Below are 19,256 nucleotides of genomic sequence, written 5' to 3'. Positions count from 1 at the left end.
ATAGTTCTATAATTGATTTGAAAGGTAAGTTTCAGAAACAACACAATTCCAATTTTTATATATATTACACATATAGTATAGAGGTGATAGGGAAATCATACCTACCAACCTTATGACAAAAGAAAAGACAGAAGCAAAACGAGGCTGCAATGTATTAAATATAGACTCCTATCAGCGACGATAGACAATAATATGTCACTATCAACAAATGAAAGGTGGTAAAATTGATTTTACTTTTTACTTTTTAGGGTCAGAGATGAAGCATGGGTCTTCCTGTATTTTTTGGTCAGCGACTGACCCGATGGTAAAACGAAGAGAATACTATGAATGTTAATTTGACATCTTTAGTTTTCCACCATTTTTTTTTGTTTTTTGGGTAAAAGGTTAAGTTTTTTTTTTTTTTTTTCTAACCTAACTTTAATTAAAATGAAACTATTCTATTAGTATTGGTTGCACAAACAGGAGGAAAAATGATTACAAAAATTGTATCTGATAATAATAATCTAGAAGAACGAGCTAAGGAATCAGTCTTCTCATTGGTCGTCCTTGGGACCTTGGAAAGGATAAAAGAAAACAAAGAGGCACTAAGCACCTGGAAGTGTTGAGAAAGTCAGTCACTCCTTCGGAGATTGCACTATCGAAAGTAACTTTGCAGAATCGTCTCGAACCTCCGACAATCAATTTCTCTGGAAAGAATATACTCCATCGCCCATAACAATGCTTATCTGCATGGAGAAGGGATGCACTGCAATTTAAGTTTTTATACCAATTTTCTGATTTTTTTTTTTCTGTACAACTGATTGAAAAGCAAGAAAGCAAGAAATCCATGGTTTTTTAACACAAAATTTAATTAGTTTGTTAACACACAGAACAAAAAATCCATGGTTTTTACAACTAGAAAAGACCAGAAGAAAATATATCCACTGTAAAAGTCTTACTTAACCTAATATTTTTCTATCTAAACCCTAATAAACCCAGATTAATTTATTTATTAATCACCTTTTCTCGTCTCACGTTTTTTCGCATTTAAAAAAAAAAGGAGCATTTCTAATAAGTAATAACATTGGTTGGGTCGAATCGGATCCGGTCCGGGAAGGGTAGACAAGGGTCGGGTCGGGTTAGAACAAGATTGAGGATCCATTTGAGAATTTTGGGGGCTTTATATTATTCGATAAAATCCGGAGATTAGTCTCTAAAAAGCGAGGCTCAAAATGGAGAATCCATCATCATCGGAACCCGAGATCCCCTCCGTCGCTCCTCCCAGTGACGGCGTTCAACGCCAGGATCCCCAAGTTCTCGAGCAGTCGTATGTTTGCTTTCCTTTTCTTTATAGTCGTTTACTTCAAATCTTTTCACTCTTGCTTGCTCCTGCGCTTTGGATTTTTTTTCTCTCCGATCGTTAATGCTGCTAGTTCATATAGTGTTCCTGAGCTCTACTGTGCAATTCTAGTTTTGTTTTCTTGGATATATCTGCGTTTCGAATCGTTGAAAGGCACTTTTCTACGGTTCAGGATCTAGCTTTGCCCCAGTTTTCAAATTTTTTTGCTTACGAGTGAGTTTATATCTGATTTAAAGTTTATTATGCTGCTCGCATGACCTTATATGTTTAGGAGGAGGATAACGCCAGAAGAACACTACTCAGGTTAATTATGTTTTAGTCTTGCATAGACTGCTCGGTCACGAGTTCTGGCCTTTAGCTTCATACATCTCAAATATCTGATGATTAAGTTTTTTGAGGCGTCAAGTGTCAGTACCCTCATCTCTGTGCTGTTACAGATGCATCTTTCTTTTTGCAGTGGAGCTGACCAGAAAGCAGATATTCCTGAGGAAGAAGTAAAGATCACACTAGAAGCAGTAGCATCTACCGGGAACTTCTGGTAATACCACTTTTTTGAATTGCTATGACTAGGCACTTAAACTGGCATCCTATCTTATCCTTACCGTATTGTTCTATAGAGTTCAATGTAATGATGCATGTGTTTCTTTCTGAGTAGTTCTGGGTTTTGGGGTCTCATCTCTGTTATGCTACATTTAGTTGACTGCTATCTTACTTTGTAATGATACTATAGGCAAGACTGGGAGAAACTAAAGGGAACGATGTCGTCTTGGTTGAAGAAGGTATGTACAGGTATACCATCTATGTGCTTAGAATATATATATATATATATATATATTACCATTCCTCATCCGTCCTGATTATTTCAATATTTAACTATCTATGTGGTGCATTGTAAAAGGTTCTATCGGAATATCCTGAGGCAAAATTGACGGATGAACAACAAAAGGAAGCCCTAGGAGAAACTTTCTCAGAGCTGGTTAGTCGATTGGATGAAGGTCTATACTCTATAGCTTCTCATTTGTTACTTTCATTGCAAAAAAGAATTGTGTAGATAAGAGTTTGAAAGTGTGAGATGAGGCTTGGCTTAATGTCTTTTTCAATCAGTTTTAATCTCATCATTTATAATCTATCTGTTTTCCTTCTCTGTTCAAAATCGTTACTAAGAAATCTATCGCTGAAACTTCAAGAAAGTAACCTGTGTAAATGAAATGAAATGAAACGGCTTGTCATTGTACACTGTGGGAAATAGGCATACGGTAAGAATTGTTTCAGGGGATTTGCAGTTCAGTTGTATAGGTTGTTTTATGTGTGTTCTGACCATTTCCAGTTTTATTCATGTATTTACAACTTTGAGTGTTCTTGTTTACCCATAGACCTTTAATCTTTTCACCGTTTTAAGTATGTCTAATTGGTTTTCTGTTGCTTTTGTCTTGTTTTGCAGCTCTTCTTAGTTTTGATGAAGGCCCTCCATTTACATTGCAGAGGCTCTGTGAGGTAAGTAGATGCATTTGTTGGTCATGATTTACTTCAGTGTCTGAGATGGGGAGATATCATGTTCTCATTACTCCGTCATGATGAATAATAAAAATCACTTGTTGTGTGGTAGTGTAAGAGGGTAAAATCGGTTGACTCTATACCTTCACTCTGCTATATTCCCCATCCTCGTAGATTTCGAAACAAACTTATTTTCTTGAATTTATTATATATCAGGATTTTCCACGTTTTACAGTTTCTTATCATCTTACAAGTTCAGGAGAAATTAATTGCAATAGTAATTCGTAACTCTTGCAAAAGTTGTAATTGTCAAAGCATGCCATTAAAGTGTCTTCTAAAAATCTGCACCTTATTTTGCTTGAGAGGTTATAAGCTTTTGGTTGAGATCATTACCACAAAGCTTTTTGCTTGGTTTTTGTTTAACAGATCCTTTTGGCTGCAAGGACCATCTACCCAAAGCTCTCGAAACTTTCTCTTGCATTAGAAAAAGTAGGGATTTGAATTTCTTACCCTTGTGACTTTATACTTGAAATACACATTTCTTCATTAGTTTTGTGGAATTTTTGCAGAATCTGTTGGTTACTTCTATGTTAGCCATCAGTAAAGACCCACAATCACAAACCACTGAGCATCCAAATGCAGCAACCACAGACACAAATACGGATGCTGCAAACTGGGCACCAAATGGAATTGAAGCAATGGGAGGCGATAAGGATGAGATAATGACAGAGGTAGACGAAGCAGATGTTGATGACGCAATGACTATTGACATGGAAACAATTGATGAACCATCAGAAACAATAACGACCACGGGTGAGAGTGAGACGCCAGGCGAAAACAGTAAGTGTCTGTTTTTGTTGTTACTTCTATTTTTCAAATCATTTCTTGGGCATGTTTTGGTTTATTTACCGTGAGCTATCAACCATCTTCTGTAGCTACTGCACAACAACCATCGGATTCTGCACAACCACCATCGGATTCAATATCTGCAGAGGAGGGAAATTCGCATGATCAGCTTTGAATACTGATCCCGAATGTAATGCTTGTTCTACGAGAAGAAACTTGCTTTCAGTATATTAGTCTTGAGTAGATTCGTGTTTTGGTGGATTTTTTGGTTTATAAGTAGAAAAGCAAAAATAATTCGTACATCAGAGTTTGGGTTATTTTTGAATTAGTGACAAAAGGGCATCATTTTCAACTTACTTATTTGCTAGAGAGGGTGAGCTTAACCCTCTTTTACATTCTCACGGAAATTGTAACGATGTCAGCAAAAGAAAACAAAAATCATGAAAAAATCGAAGGAATACATTACCTACCAAAATTTTGAACAGACAAAAGGGGAAGATTTTTAGATGATACAAATTTTCATCAACAGAATATACATACAATGAAGCTTTCATGGCAGCATGATCCAAATTTAGAAGTAGCTTAACTGAGTCTAATATTTGCCACCGTGAGAAGATAAATTTTCTTTTCTGAACAAAAATCAATGGAGATACTGGTTTCGTGTTTACATTTTTAATGCCAAGAAGAAGACTTTGGCCATGAAGCATAGTATTAACACACTCTGAAAAGAGAAAAGACATATACAAGATCAAGGGTCATGGGACTGAAAGTTATTGAACTGAAGAGGTCACTTTATACCTGGGAGAGTCAAAAGGAGTGGCCAACCGATGTGAATCCAGCGGCTTTAACATCCTTAAGCGTAGATGATAACCAGTCCAAGCCTTCGTAGAGCCCGTCTCCACGAAGAGCACAAGTTCCTTGTATGTGCCATTTCCTGTTCTTCAGATCAAATAATCCTAACCCTTCGCATACTTCTCTCGGTGACATGGCTCCTCTCTAATATCCAGCAGGGGTTAAAAGAAAGTGAGAATTGAGGGAATAATAAGCACACACGAGAGAAACAAACAAAGACGTAAAGAAAAACTCGAATTACCATGTCCTGTTTGTTTGCAAACACCAGAATGATACTGTTTAGCATGAATGGGTCTTTTATGATCTCCTGAGGAAGTGAGAGAGTGGGTTGAGGCACTATCCAGAGAGTAGTTTACAAAAAAAGTCATTTGCAAATTTTTAAGGTGTACCTGAAATTCTTGCTTTGCTTTCCCGATCCTCTCTCGATCTAAGGAATCCACCACGTATATCTGCAATAGCATTACAGAGTAAACTTATACCACGGTCGATAAAGATTGACGAAGATCTCAAGATTTGGTCAAGCAACATATGATACTGCAACATCTAACCAAATGTAAACATCTGCCAACATGGCAACGGAAAACCAGAAAGTTAAAGTATCTGACTGAAAGCAAAAATCTAAAAGAAGTATATATATATATATATATATATATATATACGTACAAGTCCATCGGTATTATTGAAGTAATGCCTCCAAAGAGGTCTCAGTTTCTCTTGGCCACCAACATCCCAAACTGTAAACATCACATTCTTGTACTGAACTTTCTCAACATTGAATCCTGCGTAACACATTGTTCAAATTGTCAGCAAACATAACCCAAGCAGCAACCACCAAAGGGGAAAATGACAGAAGAATGATCAAACAAAAGTATAATGCCACAAGAACCAATAATAATAATAGGACAAGTATCATAAATGCATAACACAAGAGAAATATGGACACATGAGTCCCTGACAAGGCAAAAGTTGGCAGAGTTTAGAGTATCTTAAGCTATCATGAGATTCGATATTGCAAATATCTACAAATTCTGATATTACCTCTAATCTTACAGAAACTCATTACGGCAAAAACAACTGCATAACTCTTGCAATGTCTAAATAGAATGAATCTAAAAGCAAACACCAAAAGATCTATCTAAAGCTCGTGTACAAAACAAGGAATAAATCCCACTAATTAGCCCAATGAGAACAAGAACAATCACACAGCCAATACAATAACAAAGATTCTGAAATGTTTATAAGAAATGGGGACCAAAAAAAAAAGAAAAAGCAGAGAGCTAATTAATACCAATGGTGGGAACAGTTGACAAAACTTCTCCTATATGAAGCTTATAGAGAATAGTTGTTTTGCCAGCAGCGTCCAGCCCCAGCATAACGACCTGACAATGACATCATCATCATCACCATCACAAAATTGAAAAAAGATTTCAAATTCAATCCTGTTTCCATCAATCATGCCACCACAGCTTACAACAATATATATATATATGATTAGTAAATAAATTTGGCATTTTTTTTTTTCTATGAATCACATCAACAAGTAATGATGGGCCTACAAAAATCTCAAGTACACAAAGAAATAAAACGACGCTAGAGACAGCACAATTAAGATCAAGATCAGACATTGGCCGGCGATATATAAGAACACATAGCAGGAGAGATCCATCCTAACAGGGAAATGATCCACGCGTAGATAGAGATCTTGAGAAAAAGATGGGTAGAGATTTAAAGTTACCCTCATTTCTTGATTGCCGAAGAAAGTATCAAACAGCTTACGAAAAGCTTGACCCATCTCTGATCTCCGATACCAAAAACCTCTCTCCCAAATTCTAACTTTTTTTTTTTCTTTCGTTCTTTTATTTTCTAAGAATTCGCAGAGAAATTGAGACACGGTGAAGAAATTTCCCGAGAGAATTTAGGACCAAGTCTCCCCACAACAACAACAACGTTTTCATTCATACATATTCCAAATTGATCTTCGTTTTTTTTTTTTTCCAAATTTAATATTACTTCCGACAAGCTTTCCATTTTATTATTGGAATAATAGTTATAAATATCGAATAATGAATTTTCATAATCTTTATGGGCTTTGCGGCCCAACTCATATTTTGATTTTGATTTTTTTTTATAGCCTATTTGTCATGAGAAAAAACAGCAATATTAGGGCATCTCCATTGGGAGAATACAATTTTGAGTCTCTTACAATTTTGAAGTAATAAATTATGTACTTTTTTAAAATAAAAACTTTTGAAAAATTAATGAAAATGATCCTCCTCCAATGGTAAAGCTTTTATTGAGGTTCTTATTTTTGAATTAAAAATATTTTAAGTAAAACATAATTTAAAACTCCATAATATACTCTCATTGTTCAAAACTCCATAATATACTCTTCCATAGGAGCCTTCACCGATGAGAGAAGTGGAACCAAAATCATTTGTTGCTTCCTTGAGTTCACTAAAAGGAATAGTAGGCACTTCAATAGGTTGCACCTTCACAATATACCCTTTTGTGCACTTTCAGAGGCTTGGTGCCTTGCATCATTTCCTGCACACCAAAACAGAAGCTTTTCAATAAAGAGACCAATCCCACATGATCATAAACAGGGAAACCAAAACAAGGGGACTTGATACTGTAGAGGAAAGTTTTGATTTTTGCTAAATAAGATCCAACTTTTGATATAGAAGGAAGTAAAAAGAAACAGAAATTAACAAGGAAAGTGTTTGGCAGCATCTTCCAGAAACGAAATAGCCCTAGCAGCATCTTCCAGAAACGAAATAGCCATAACCAAACAGTCAACAAGAAGCAAATCAGTGATAAATCTGGTGAAATCGTCACTAATATAGTTCAGATGATGAAATCGAGAACAGAACAATGAGAATCAAAATAATCTGAAAAAAAGGTTATACCTTTCGAAAATCCAGGTAGAGAGACAAATCAGTAAGAGTGAAAATGTGAGATATGGTAATGGAGAAGAAGAGAATTATATGAAACCCAGCGAAGAAGAGAAAAAGAGAACATTGAGATAATAGACATAAACGTAATCGTCCTTGACTCTTGCAGAAATGTTTCAAAAGTAAAGTTTTCCCCAGTGTTGTGTTATCGAGTAGATCACTAGCAACCTATATTAAATAGAAGATATAGCTACCCACGACCAAGCCCATAGAAAGTGATATGGTACCTGATTCTCTCTTCTTCTTCCTCGTTTTTTTGTATCTCAATCAAAGGAGGACCAGAGAGCGTCTCAATCACGTACTGAGTAAACAAAGACTCTTGAATCCTGTCAAAGTAAGTGCTCATATGGAACGAGGAAGCAAGAACTACGACCAACAGTGTCTGCACAAGCCACAACAAAAACCCAACCAACAAACACACAAACATCTTAGTCACAACACGCAGGGACATGGTCTTTGTTGCTTTAGCCATTTTCTCACCAAACAAGAAATACCAAGCGAGTAAAACAAGTTCTAACCATCAGTAATTCTGCACAGCTTTCATCTTCATTCATGGCTAATTTCGTTAATCCTAATTAAAATCATGCCTACGAACACAAATAAAAAGAGATATTGAAGAACCCTAATTTTCGAAAATCCAAAACCCTAATTTATAAATCGGTATAAAACAAGAATTCAAACAAATAGAAACAAGAAATTAACATCAGATGGAGATTGGTTCATCAAATTCTTGAAAAGCAGTGAAGGAAACGCTTTGATTTGGTGGAGAAGACTCTCAACGAATCAACGGTTCCATATGATGTGTTGTTCTGATTGCTTAATCATCACCCCCGACTGAAGATTGTTTAATCAGAAAGAGCAAAGAACGGAGATTGTTTACTCGCAAATATGAGAATTTGTCGAGTGAAGGAAGTAGGAACGGTGTCGCGAAACAGATGGGGAGAAGAAAGAGAAAGAAGGGAAGAAAAGAAAAAACATTGTTTTTATATTAAAAATAAAACCAATCATATTTCTACACGTATCCAATAAGAGTCGGTCTCAAAGCTAAGAGACAACTCTTCTGTTTTTCATGAGTTTTGATTTATTTTTTGTCCCAAAAAAAAAGAAGAGTCCTCGACTAAATCCTCCCGATGGACTTGCTCTTAGTTAGTTAGTGGATTAATGTTGCCAAACAGAAATAATATGTTAGTATAAGGTTTTTTTTTTTTTTTTTTTTTTGACGATCCTTAGTATAAGGTATTACATGATATGTTATGTATATTTAAATTCCGCACATAAATCCTTAATAATTTTGACTCCAATAGTGGGAAAATGTTTTCAGCATAAAACGTTTATGGAAGGGATATAAGCTTATAAAAATGTGAGGGGTAAACATATAGTATTTTTAAAAAAATAATCATTTTATTTTTATTCCTACATATGTTCCATGTTACTACTCTCTTAAATGCATTTTGCCATTTTGGTTCAAATCCTCTCTTTTTTTTTTCTTTTTTTTTTGGTAGGACAATACATCCTCATGTTGGTCACACACTAAAGTACTAAAAAATAAGATCGACAAGACTTGACTATTCCAACGTACGTGTGAGATAATATACTGATACAGATCTGCCTTTATGAGAGAACGCTCATGAACCACTAATTTTACCTACCAAAACAGAAAGCTTTTTGGAAGAATCAATCTAGTTACCAATTTTTATTTTATTTCTTGTTCAGTTGTTCTTGTGGTCCCCATTTTCATGTTCAAAGGTAACATATATATATATATATATATATATATTTCGTTATAATTGTAACATTAATTAACTAGGACAAATCCAGAAGCAGAATGAATGTTTTCTCTCAACAAAGCATATACACAATCAATCCTCTGTCTAGTGTCTACATTCCAAAATGGCCATCTATATATAACGGTCTCTATGCACTGATTGACATTTTTACTAGCCACGACGGTTCGGGATGTGTTGGTAATAAGTAGCAAATGTTTCCTCTTTTTATAAGTAAAGGCTACCATTTAACCCCATCTTCGGGAAGGTGTGGCTGGCCACACTGCTCATAATATTCTTCCTACTATAAAATAAATTCATACAACCGTCACCCCGAAACGTACCAACATTTCATTTCTTAATTTGATACATATTCTATAATAATGTCTTATTTCATATATATATATAAGATTATTTATAAAATGAAACATATCTTCAGTTGAAAAGGAAAAATATAGAAAACAAGGCCATGAATGATAACCATTAAAAAGCGGTTTTTGAGTTGCCTTTTTCAAAAATATATTAAATTCATCAATCAAAACATTTAAAACAAATTTGCGTTTTCCAAAAAAAAACAAAAAAATTCGCGGATTTTGGGACACAATTAACACAAGACCGTGTTTCCATACTAGAAAAGTCTGATATACAGCGGTCCAACAGAAATCTGCAGTGAATAGTTATTTTTTTGATTTTTATTTATTTAAATAAGCTATATATATATATATACATCTTATAAGTCACAACAGTTCTATCCCTCTTTCCCTATTTTCACTCCTCAAATGTGTCACAAATGCAAAACAATCCTTTTAGACAAAAACGACTGTAATAAGAAAACATACATTCTGAAATTAATTTTATGGTAAAAATCAAATAAAACTTTTTTTCTTTTCGTTATAAAATATGATTGTGAACTACAAGAATGAGATGCGTTTTGAAACACTAAGCTGGAGGAAAATAAAGATATCTCCAGAAACTAAAACCCAAAAGAAGGAAATTACACCCAAACAAGGGAAACTTATACAGAAAAACAATCTACAGAACTTGAATGAACCACGAATGAAATAGTCTCAATTAAGCCTAAACAAGAGAACCACGGAGAAGGTAGCACGAATCGCGGAACCTGATAGAGATGAACGCACTAGCTCAAGGAAGACGACTAAACCAACCTTCTAGCAAAACCGGAAGAAACCCAAACAAGTGGGTAAATTGAACCATCCACGATCGTAGCAGAACAAGTTAACCAGACTAACAACCAAATCAAAGAATAAAGGCCACAAAAGTGCTGATACCGGATTGCACGAAAAATCCAACCCGTAAAGTAAGGACCTCTAAATCCAAACATCTAGCCTAAACCAACGATTAGACCGTCCTAAACAAAGAAACACATAAGCGATCAAACAACATAAAAACCAAAGCCAAAGCCAAGTAACTCAACATATCAAATAAAACTTATATAATCGGGTTTTTCTTTGTATTACTGGTCAAAATAATTAATTTGGTAAAGAAAGAGAGAGAGGTACGTATGTAGTCTAATAATACTAATACCAACCACCGGGGGTCACGAGCTTTATACTTGCTCGGTGGCTCATCCTCAACCATTCCCGTGTTCCTCTCTGTTTAATCACTCTCTTTACCCTTTGTCTCCTCTTCAAATACTACTACTTACTAACTTACCAAGTACTCTACCATGGCCAATCCCTCCGAGCCAGCCAGAGACTCTCACGTGTCAGTTCTTGCTTTCCCCTTTGGCACTCACGCCGCTCCTCTCCTCTCCGTCACTCGCCGTCTCGCCTCCGCCTCTCCCTCCACCGTCTTCTCCTTCTTCAGCACCGCTCAATCTAACTCCTCGTTGTTCTCCTCCTCCTCCGATCGTCCGGCGAACATTCAAGTCCACGACATTCCCGACGGTGTTCCGGAAGGATACGTGTTCGCCGGGAAACCACAGGAGGCGATCGAGCTGTTCGTAAAATCGGCGCCGGAGAATTTCAAGAGAGAGATCGCGGCGGCGGAGAAGGAGGCTGGTAAGAAAGTGAATTGCATGCTGACTGATGCGTTTTTCTGGTTCGCGGCTGATATGGCGGCGGAGATGAATGCGTCGTGGGTCGCGTTTTGGACCGCCGGAGCAACCTCTCTCACCGCTCATCTCTACACAGATCTCATCAGAGAAACCATCGGCGTCAAAGGTAAACATATATACAAATACAAAAATATTTGTCCTTAAATCTCATAAATAAATAAATATGCGATTAAAGGAAACTTAGCTAAAAGAGGAAACAGAGGATAGACATTATATGTATTTCTAGTAATAATTCTCGATTAGTGATTAATTTACAGAAGTTGGTGGACGTATGGAGGAGACATTAGGGTTTATTTCAGGAATGGAGAAGATCAGAGTTAAAGACATACCCGAAGGTGTTTCGTTTGGGAATTTAGACTCTGTTTTCTCTAACTTGTTGCACCAAATGGGTCGTGCTTTACCTCGTGCCACTGCGGTTTTCATCAATTCTTTTGAAGAATTGGATCCTACATTTACTGAGAAACTTGGTTCGGAATTCAAACGTTACCTGAACATTGGTCCTCTCGCGTTGTTATCTTCCACACCGCAAAAGGAGGCATTAGTGAACGATCCTCACGGTTGTTTGGCTTGGATGGAGAAGCGACCCCCTGGTTCTGTAGCGTACATTAGCTTTGGTACGGTGATGACACCACCTCCAGGAGAGGTTGCGGCGATAGCAGAAGGATTGGAGTCGAGTAAAGTGCCGTTTGTTTGGTCGCTTAAGAGCATGGTTCATTTACCTAAAGGGTTTTTGGATCGGACGAGAGAGCAAGGGATCGTTGTTCCATGGGCTCAACAAGCGGAACTTCTGAAACTCGAGGCGACGGGTGTGTTTGTGACGCATTGTGGATGGAACTCGGTGTTGGAGAGTGTGTCTGGAGGTGTTCCCATGATTTGTAGGCCCTTCTTTGGTGATCAGAGATTGAACGGGAGAGCGGTGGAGGTTGTGTGGGAGATTGGAATGACGATTACCAATGGACTCTTCACAAAAGATGGGTTTGAGAAGTGTCTGGATCGTGTTTTGGTTCAAGATGATGGTAAGAAGATGAAACGTAATGCTAAGAAGCTTAAAGAAGTAGCACACGAAGCTGTCTCTTCGAAAGGAAGCTCCTCTAGAAATTTCAGAAGATTGTTGGATGCAGTTGTAAACATTTAAATTTATATCGAGTTTGGAAAAATAAACTACAACACTTTCAATTAAGGGTAAGAGTGGAGACCTAGCGCGTTGGACGATTAATGGGAACATGTAAGCGGGACCTTAGAGCATGGGCATTGGTCCCTTAAATATATTAATATTATTTTCAGAGTTTTCTAAGTTTGGTATGAGCATTGGTGTCACTCATAGTTGGTCATTTCGGGTTGACGGGAATGAACAAGAGACCACGACAATCACATTAAGCATTCTTTCTTAAGATCCTCAGCGCCAGAATCTGTGGCCTCTTTAATCTCTCTTTCACATCCCTACACATCAATCAAAAACCACCTGAGTTTTTAAAGCTATCAAACTAAAACCATGGTAGTAACTAAAGTTCTAAAGCTCGATTTCAAAGTTCTCTCGAATCCAAAAAAAAAATCAAAGGATGGGGCTAATCTTTTGAGAAAGCAAATCCGATTTCAGAAATTGGCAAAACAAAAACAGTTTTAAATTTTTCCCAAACAGTTCGTGATTCCATTTGCCTACAAAGAGATGGTTCTTCATCTTCGGAAAAAAGAAAAGTGAACACATGAGGAGGATTAGAGAAACACTTACAGCGATGACATCTCCGTCGCACCAAGGAATCTTATCGCTGCCGGTGAAGAAGGAACCGACGGAGTCAAAGAACTGTCCGACGCTGCTACGTGTAATGGAGGATACAGCAAATTACGTCCCGTTTGGAGGAACGTTTCTTCTATAATCTCTTTATTTCGATTTAACTTTTTAATTTTAATACTGAAGGACGGTGGAAACATACGCTAATGCACTTGCTCTTAGACCATGTGCATTGGACCATTCCATTTGAAAATCGTTCTCATTTTTTTATGAGAAATTCTCATAATAAAAAAAATATTATATTATATGTATATATATTTTTTTTTTGAAGTGATAAACTTATGAAGAAACATCCAATGTACACGCCATTAAGCTATAATAAACTTTTTTTTTTTAAATGGTTTCACTTTCTTCATTGCGGCGTTAACACTAATGATAGATCTAGTGCCCCAAAGTTATGAAATCCCCTTGAAGAGGTTGATTGATTTAAGAGCATGACGATCGGTCAGGTCATTTTTTTTGTGAGTGTCAAAAGAATAAAATTTATAAAAATAAAAAGAATATTCCTAAATTCTAACAGTGCCAAAAGTTTCACATTAAATATGAAAATAAGTGATTATTTTTAAAGTTTATTAGAAAAAGAAAAAATTAACAATATAAACGACAAGATATTTGAAGACTAGGGAACTTTATAGTTTATACCTTTAGTATGCCTTAGAACTTGAAGATTTATATTCGGATTCATACATTCATATAATTGAAATACATTATTAAATAAAATAATATGAATTTTAAAATATTTTCATTTTAAAAAAAAAAGTTTAACTTGATAGAGTAAGATAAATATTAACCATATTAAAAAAGACTAAAATATTTTTCAGTTGATTTAAAAATAAACATTTAAAATATTTTTCTTGATGGCTTTTTATTTAATTCTTCAATTAGATTAAAAATAAAACAAAATTTAAAAGCTTTCAAGTCATATGATCAAATTTTGGGTTTTTTTTAATATTAAAGTGAATGTGTTTAATTATTATATTAACAGCTCTCAACCTATTCCCTTCTTTCTCGATCGGTTTAGTTTAGTGGGCTCCGTCTGGACCTAATTTGTTTTTTTTTTTTTTTTTTTTTTTTTTGTATCTGGTTAATGTTCCTTTAATAAATATGAGATGAAAAATAGTGCACCGACGATGTTATTTTAATTTAACATTTTTAAATATTGATGAAGAATATGTGAATGGCTGAAACTCTCTGAATGATGGTCCACTCCAGTACATTCTTTTTTTTTTTTTTCACCTACTCCAGTACATTCTTTTATTTGGGTTTTGCAACGTGAAATACAGATCAACCACAAATTCTACCTACCAAAACAATAAATATAATTATTCTACAACTAATATTTTATATATAATTAATTTTATTTTTTGATAAAACATTATATCATATTGTCATTATAAATAAATGTTTCAAAAACAAATTAGTAATAATTGTTAAATGTAAAATATATATTAATATATACAATTGAATCATTTTATAAAAATGACACACATTAATAATTTCAAAATTTTAATAACTAATTAAACTAAACAATTAAAATTGTATATCTAATTTACCATATTAATTTACCATTGATCATTAAATTTCACATCTCATATTTGTTTGATTCTAATATTGAGAAATAAATAAAGCATCACATAATCCATATAAAACTTTTATTCTCGTATATATTATGAGAAAAATTTTAAAACGAAAAAAATTTACATCCAATATGAAGATAATCATTTTTTTTACATGAAAACCCTATCTATTAAACTATAAAAATTGAAAATTTGCGAGGAAGACCCATTCTGAAACCGTCTGGCTTACATAGTTACATGGAAAAAACATAATCTATGCTCTTGCATAGATCACAAGTCTATAAACATATATTATCTCCATGTGAAATATATCTAACACTAAAATATAAAAAGAGTCACGTGGAATATACCAATTTTTCGTGGTAGTACAAAAAATTATTATATAAAAAGAACAAAATAAAGAAAAAAATATTCAACGAGTAGGAAAATTTATAATTATTACGCATTGAAATTTGAGTAATTATATTCAGTGTCATCTATTTCTTTAGTTGAAATGCATAATTAAATATAACTAATATTATGACAGGTGCATACGCACGGTAATATATATTGTAATTATAAAAGATGAAAAATAAGATATTATTGAAGCTTCAGAAAGCTTACAGATAATAATCAATGCTAGTTTAGATGTATCGAAGTTATATATGAACAGAAAACAAATCAAATATATATATAGATCAAATTAATAAAAATAGTTTGTTTAGAAACCTCATTAGTTTATTTTTTAAAAATAATATCTGGTTTTCAGAACAAACAAAAATTAAGAACATTACTGAAAAATCACAAATAATAACAGAATATACTAACTGGATTTTCTCTTAAATTTAAAAGAGTAATGCATTTAATTACATATCACCTACATATGTAAATCGAAACAAAAATATTTGGTTGCCAAACTATAAAAGCTTAAGGAAGTTGTTGCTAACCTTTTCTTCCAGGACATGTGTAGTTCTCTATTCTTTTTTGTGTAGAAGGATTTCTCGAGCACTTGTTGCTCCTTATTCTTTCCTAAATGCATTTAGGATTATATTTTTAACTATTAAATTTAATAATAAAAAGGTTTCATGGCATTTTTAACCTGTACACACCAAAGAAGAGACTGTTAGTCACGATTCACCAAAAGTGTGAGATTTAATATAAATATTGAGAAATGAATTTGAAGATAAACATAATCTGTCAGTACTTTTCACCTTCATGCTTGAAAGAAAGAAATTATGATAGGATGCTCTTTTAACAGATAAGAAATTTGTAGAAAACTATAAACTGCATATATGATTTAAGAAAAGAAAAGAAAAAAGCGTAAGAGCAAGAAATGAAGAGCAAACAGTTCATCGTCATTTATATTAATAGAGAGAGATATTAAACAGTTTCAAAAATATAGGAATCGTGGTGTGAAAATTTTGGGATTTTTTAGCATTTTGTTTTTTTCACTAGAAGGTAATTTTAAACCACCCACGTTTCATTTTAAAAAACAACAAATGGAAAAAAATATAAAACCTAAAATATTTGCTTTTCTTTATTTCTTCCATTTAATTTTATTATTTTTTTAATTTTAATTAAATTGCCATGTGTCAGATTTTTATCTGCCAAGTGACTTGTGCTTTATAAGATAAAGGATAAGATGATTATTAAGTGACGTGGGTGGTTTAAAATTAAGGCATTTTTATCTGCCAAGACAGCTCAATGTGAAGTCACATGGAATGAAGTGACGTGGTGAACATTGGTGTCTTATTGAGAAGATCCAAGAAGTGAGAGCTCAACCAATCATGTTTTAAGCTCATAACAACAAGTCATTTATAAGCAGCTGGGTAAACCTCAAAGTGCATCAGAGCAAAAGAAGGGAATCGTGGAGTAATGCAACATAACAGAAATATGCTTAGCAGCTGAGTAAACTTGAGGTACAACAGAGTATAAAATAGAGCATACAACAGGTAGCAGTTGTGTGATGCAACAGAGCAGAAACAAGTAGTAGAAAGAGAGAATAAATGCACAGCTACAAAGCCTACAATCGAATCTTCCGCTTCGATTGACTTAGTGTACATGTTTGGACGTTGTTGGAGACGAAGAAGCTTAGCCTTATATCACCTTTTTCTTTTTCTTGTGAAGAAAGAAAAATGATTTAATTTTTTAGGCCGTTATGAAGCAAATCAATGAGAAGATCCATTTCATGTTTCTTGAGAGAGAAGCCAACCTCCACACCACCATTTCCATCTCTGCTCTCTGCCATGGAAATCGCTTCGCTTTGATCAATCGACACAACCACCACTTTCTCCGGTCTGCCCCACCCGAAATCCAACCCGTATACTCCAAACCGGGTCGAACCTGAAACGGAGAGAAGTAGTGCTCCTGGTGGAATAGTCGCAAATGCTTCCAAAAGCTCTGGAGTCTTCCATGCTACACTCTCGTCCAATGCCTCAACCGAATCACTAACTAATGTCGCAGCAGCCAAAAACCCTTCTTCACTCATAAACGTCTCTGCCTTTATGGGCGTTTTAAAACAAGCAGAAATGCAATTGCCAAAATAAGTCGATGGAACCGGTGGATCCATGAGGCTTCGACAATCCACCGCAAATCCGTACCCGACTAGTCTCTCCTGATCACCGCCTTTGGCTTTGATTAAAGCCGTCCATGCGTACGAGAAAACTACCACAAATGTCGATAAGCGAAGCTCCTTCGTTGCTAAGGAGGAAACAGATGATTCTCTCTTGAGTCGCTCTCTAAGCTTCTCAACATCTTCTCTAGTGAGACTGAGAGTGTATCGAGTCACGTCAGTACCGACCTCCCCCGACGGCAGAAGCTTTAAGCTTTTGGGATTTTCGGGTTCTTTACCGCCGCTGAACATTTTGGCTAATGAGTGCCAAACGTTTAAGACCTCTGTATCCAAATCCCTTGGACTTTTTATGACGGCACGATCGTAAAATGGGGTTAGATCCTGTGGTAGGGAAGTGTGTGCGGCTTCTTCTTCTTTGCATTTGCGAGCCCAGGATTTGAGAAACATGGTTGTCGTTTTTCCATCCAAAACTGCATGGTGTACGTTTACGCCAATGCAAAACCCTTGGTTTGGAAATAACGTGACTTGAAACGACACGGCGGAGGCTGACTCGTCGGAGACACTTAACTCGGGGACTAACGGGTATAATTCAATGGAGAAGAACGGTAAGTTGCCGGATAAACTAGAGAAATCAGCTGTTGACTCGGCGACGGTGAATGAGACGGCGTCATTTGGAGAGAAGATGATGCTCGGTTTGGGGTCTAGTTGTTCCCAAACGAGTTTGCCAGCCAGTGGGAGATAGTGGGAGAGGGATGAGGAGAGAGAGGCTTTGAGCTTGGGGACGATGACTGACTCGAAGACATTGCGAGTTGCGTCGGTGAGTCTATAGAAGATGACTCGTTTAACCGTGTGGAGTTTGTACCATTGAAGGTCGAAGAAGGTGAGTGGGAGAGTGAGGGACTCAGACGAGTCAAAGTTCGAAGGGGTGACTCGTGCTACCTCGATGATATTAAGTGATGAAGCCATTTCTTTGCTCACTATTGTGTGTTATGTTATGAGTTCTCTCATGTGATCATCATATTCGTATTATATATACAGCTGAAAAATTCAAATTTAATTAAAAAATATTAAAAAAATTATATAGCATATGAGACGTGTAATTTCATTGTGGATCGTACAATTTCATGGACTGTAATCCTACACTGAAACGATAATAACATCGGATAGGGAGTCTTTTTTTTTTTTTTATGTCGGCACATTAAAAGCTTTTCTTGCACATTAGAAGTTTGATATAAAGTAGTTCTAAGTGCAATTCACCCCATTAAATACTATTGTGAAAACGAGATGACAAGATTTAGATGAATAAAGGAATAACATGGCTTCATTAATTTGATATGGGGTTATTATCTTTTCAGTATAAGAAGAGGTTGGTCATTTGAATCCAATAATAGATCGATACTAGGCCAGTTTAATATGCACTTCCTTGTAAACAACGCATATTGAAGTTGAGGCGGGAGCTTGTCAAGATGATGAAGACATATTGAAGTTAGGCTCGATCGATCTCTAGTTTGTCTCCATGTTGTGCTAATATGCGCTTCCGTGTAAATAACGTAAGACTATATAAAATCTTACGTATGTTATCATGAGACTATCCCTGTTGCTTAGCTTTCTCAAGGTTTTTACCAGATTACAAAAAACGGCATCTACTATTTTGTTTTGGTAGTTTGGATCACAGCGAGTAAAAATAAGACTAATACAGATGATTTGACGTACGAGGACAATGTAAGCGATAAGTATGATAATCCTGATCAATCAAAGTATATTTTATGAATCTCACTGTTTGATAGGGAGAGCGTGTGGAAATTGGTAAGAATAATCAATAATTACTTAACGTTCGGTCATCTCACAAAGGAAGGTTTATTTATTAGTGGGATTGGGACGACGTAGCCAAAAGGTCGTCTAATTTCAGTTGATTTGAATGAAAGTTGAGGACATAACTGTATAGTACTTATAATTTCTTGTTAAACTCTCTAGTCTCTACCAGGCAAGGGGCTATGTGTGAGTTTGGACTATCTGG

At 35.4% G+C, this 19,256-nt stretch overlaps 3 protein-coding genes, 2 long non-coding RNA genes and 1 pseudogene across 11 annotated transcripts; 2 read left to right on the top strand and 4 right to left on the bottom strand.

The window, feature by feature from the left end:
- The first annotated feature begins 1,131 nt into the window (after positions 1–1,131).
- On the top strand, positions 1,132–4,035 carry LOC104735743 (uncharacterized). Of its 3 annotated transcripts, XM_087481412.1 has the most exons (9): positions 1,132–1,306; positions 1,611–1,642; positions 1,797–1,877; positions 2,070–2,118; positions 2,238–2,334; positions 2,781–2,833; positions 3,260–3,322; positions 3,403–3,673; positions 3,769–4,035. In XM_087481412.1, the coding sequence occupies exons 4-9, from the start codon at positions 2,098–2,100 to the stop codon at positions 3,852–3,854; spliced, it is 591 nt and encodes a 196-aa protein (XP_087337538.1). In that variant the 5' UTR covers positions 1,132–1,306; positions 1,611–1,642; positions 1,797–1,877; positions 2,070–2,097; the 3' UTR covers positions 3,855–4,035. The 3 variants fall into 3 exon arrangements, 2 of the variants coding, with proteins under 2 accessions (XP_087337538.1, XP_087337537.1); XR_015578045.1 differs by lacking the exon at positions 1,611–1,642 and having other exon boundaries at positions 1,137–1,306; positions 2,238–2,315; XM_087481411.1 differs by lacking the exon at positions 1,611–1,642 and having other exon boundaries at positions 1,137–1,306.
- A 143-nt stretch (positions 4,036–4,178) lies between these two features.
- On the bottom strand, positions 4,179–6,557 carry LOC147929259 (uncharacterized). The gene is made up of 7 exons (XM_087481414.1): positions 6,267–6,557; positions 5,820–5,910; positions 5,195–5,310; positions 4,921–4,980; positions 4,773–4,838; positions 4,478–4,675; positions 4,179–4,400 (listed from the first exon to the last, which is right to left on the bottom strand). Exons 1-6 carry the CDS (start codon positions 6,321–6,323, stop codon positions 4,487–4,489), a joined length of 579 nt encoding a protein of 192 aa, XP_087337540.1. The 5' UTR covers positions 6,324–6,557; the 3' UTR covers positions 4,179–4,400; positions 4,478–4,486.
- An 80-nt stretch (positions 6,558–6,637) lies between these two features.
- On the bottom strand, positions 6,638–8,467 carry LOC104735741 (uncharacterized). 3 transcript variants are annotated; one of them, XR_015578042.1, is made up of 4 exons: positions 8,185–8,461; positions 8,001–8,069; positions 7,710–7,864; positions 6,638–7,075 (listed from the first exon to the last, which is right to left on the bottom strand). It is a non-coding gene; the product is annotated as an uncharacterized LOC104735741 (long non-coding RNA). The 3 variants fall into 3 exon arrangements; XR_015578043.1 differs by having other exon boundaries at positions 7,963–8,069; positions 8,185–8,434; XR_015578044.1 differs by lacking the exon at positions 8,001–8,069 and having other exon boundaries at positions 8,185–8,467.
- A 1,652-nt stretch (positions 8,468–10,119) lies between these two features.
- On the top strand, positions 10,120–12,616 carry LOC147929258 (flavonol 3-O-glucosyltransferase-like). Of its 2 annotated transcripts, none has more exons than XM_087481409.1 (2): positions 10,120–11,428; positions 11,580–12,616. In XM_087481409.1, the coding sequence occupies exons 1-2, from the start codon at positions 10,933–10,935 to the stop codon at positions 12,455–12,457; spliced, it is 1,374 nt and encodes a 457-aa protein (XP_087337535.1). In that variant the 5' UTR covers positions 10,120–10,932; the 3' UTR covers positions 12,458–12,616. The 2 variants fall into 2 exon arrangements, with proteins under 2 accessions (XP_087337535.1, XP_087337536.1); XM_087481410.1 differs by having other exon boundaries at positions 10,725–11,428; positions 11,566–12,616.
- On the bottom strand, positions 12,439–16,024 carry LOC104735740 (uncharacterized). The gene is made up of 4 exons (XR_759488.2): positions 15,879–16,024; positions 15,615–15,766; positions 13,052–13,133; positions 12,439–12,762 (listed from the first exon to the last, which is right to left on the bottom strand). It is a non-coding gene; the product is annotated as an uncharacterized LOC104735740 (long non-coding RNA).
- A 516-nt stretch (positions 16,025–16,540) lies between these two features.
- Positions 16,541–18,606, bottom strand: LOC104735738 (phenolic glucoside malonyltransferase 1 pseudogene; annotated as a pseudogene). Its single transcript, XR_015578041.1, has one exon. The product of XR_015578041.1 is annotated as a phenolic glucoside malonyltransferase 1 pseudogene (transcript).
- Between the last annotated feature and the right edge of the window lie 650 nt (positions 18,607–19,256).

This window comes from Camelina sativa, chromosome 13 (assembly GCF_030686135.1).
Source record: "Camelina sativa cultivar CO46 ecotype springtype chromosome 13, ASM3068613v1".
Classification (NCBI taxonomy): domain Eukaryota; kingdom Viridiplantae; phylum Streptophyta; class Magnoliopsida; order Brassicales; family Brassicaceae; genus Camelina; species Camelina sativa.
This window is presented reverse-complemented; position numbering and strand designations above follow the sequence as displayed.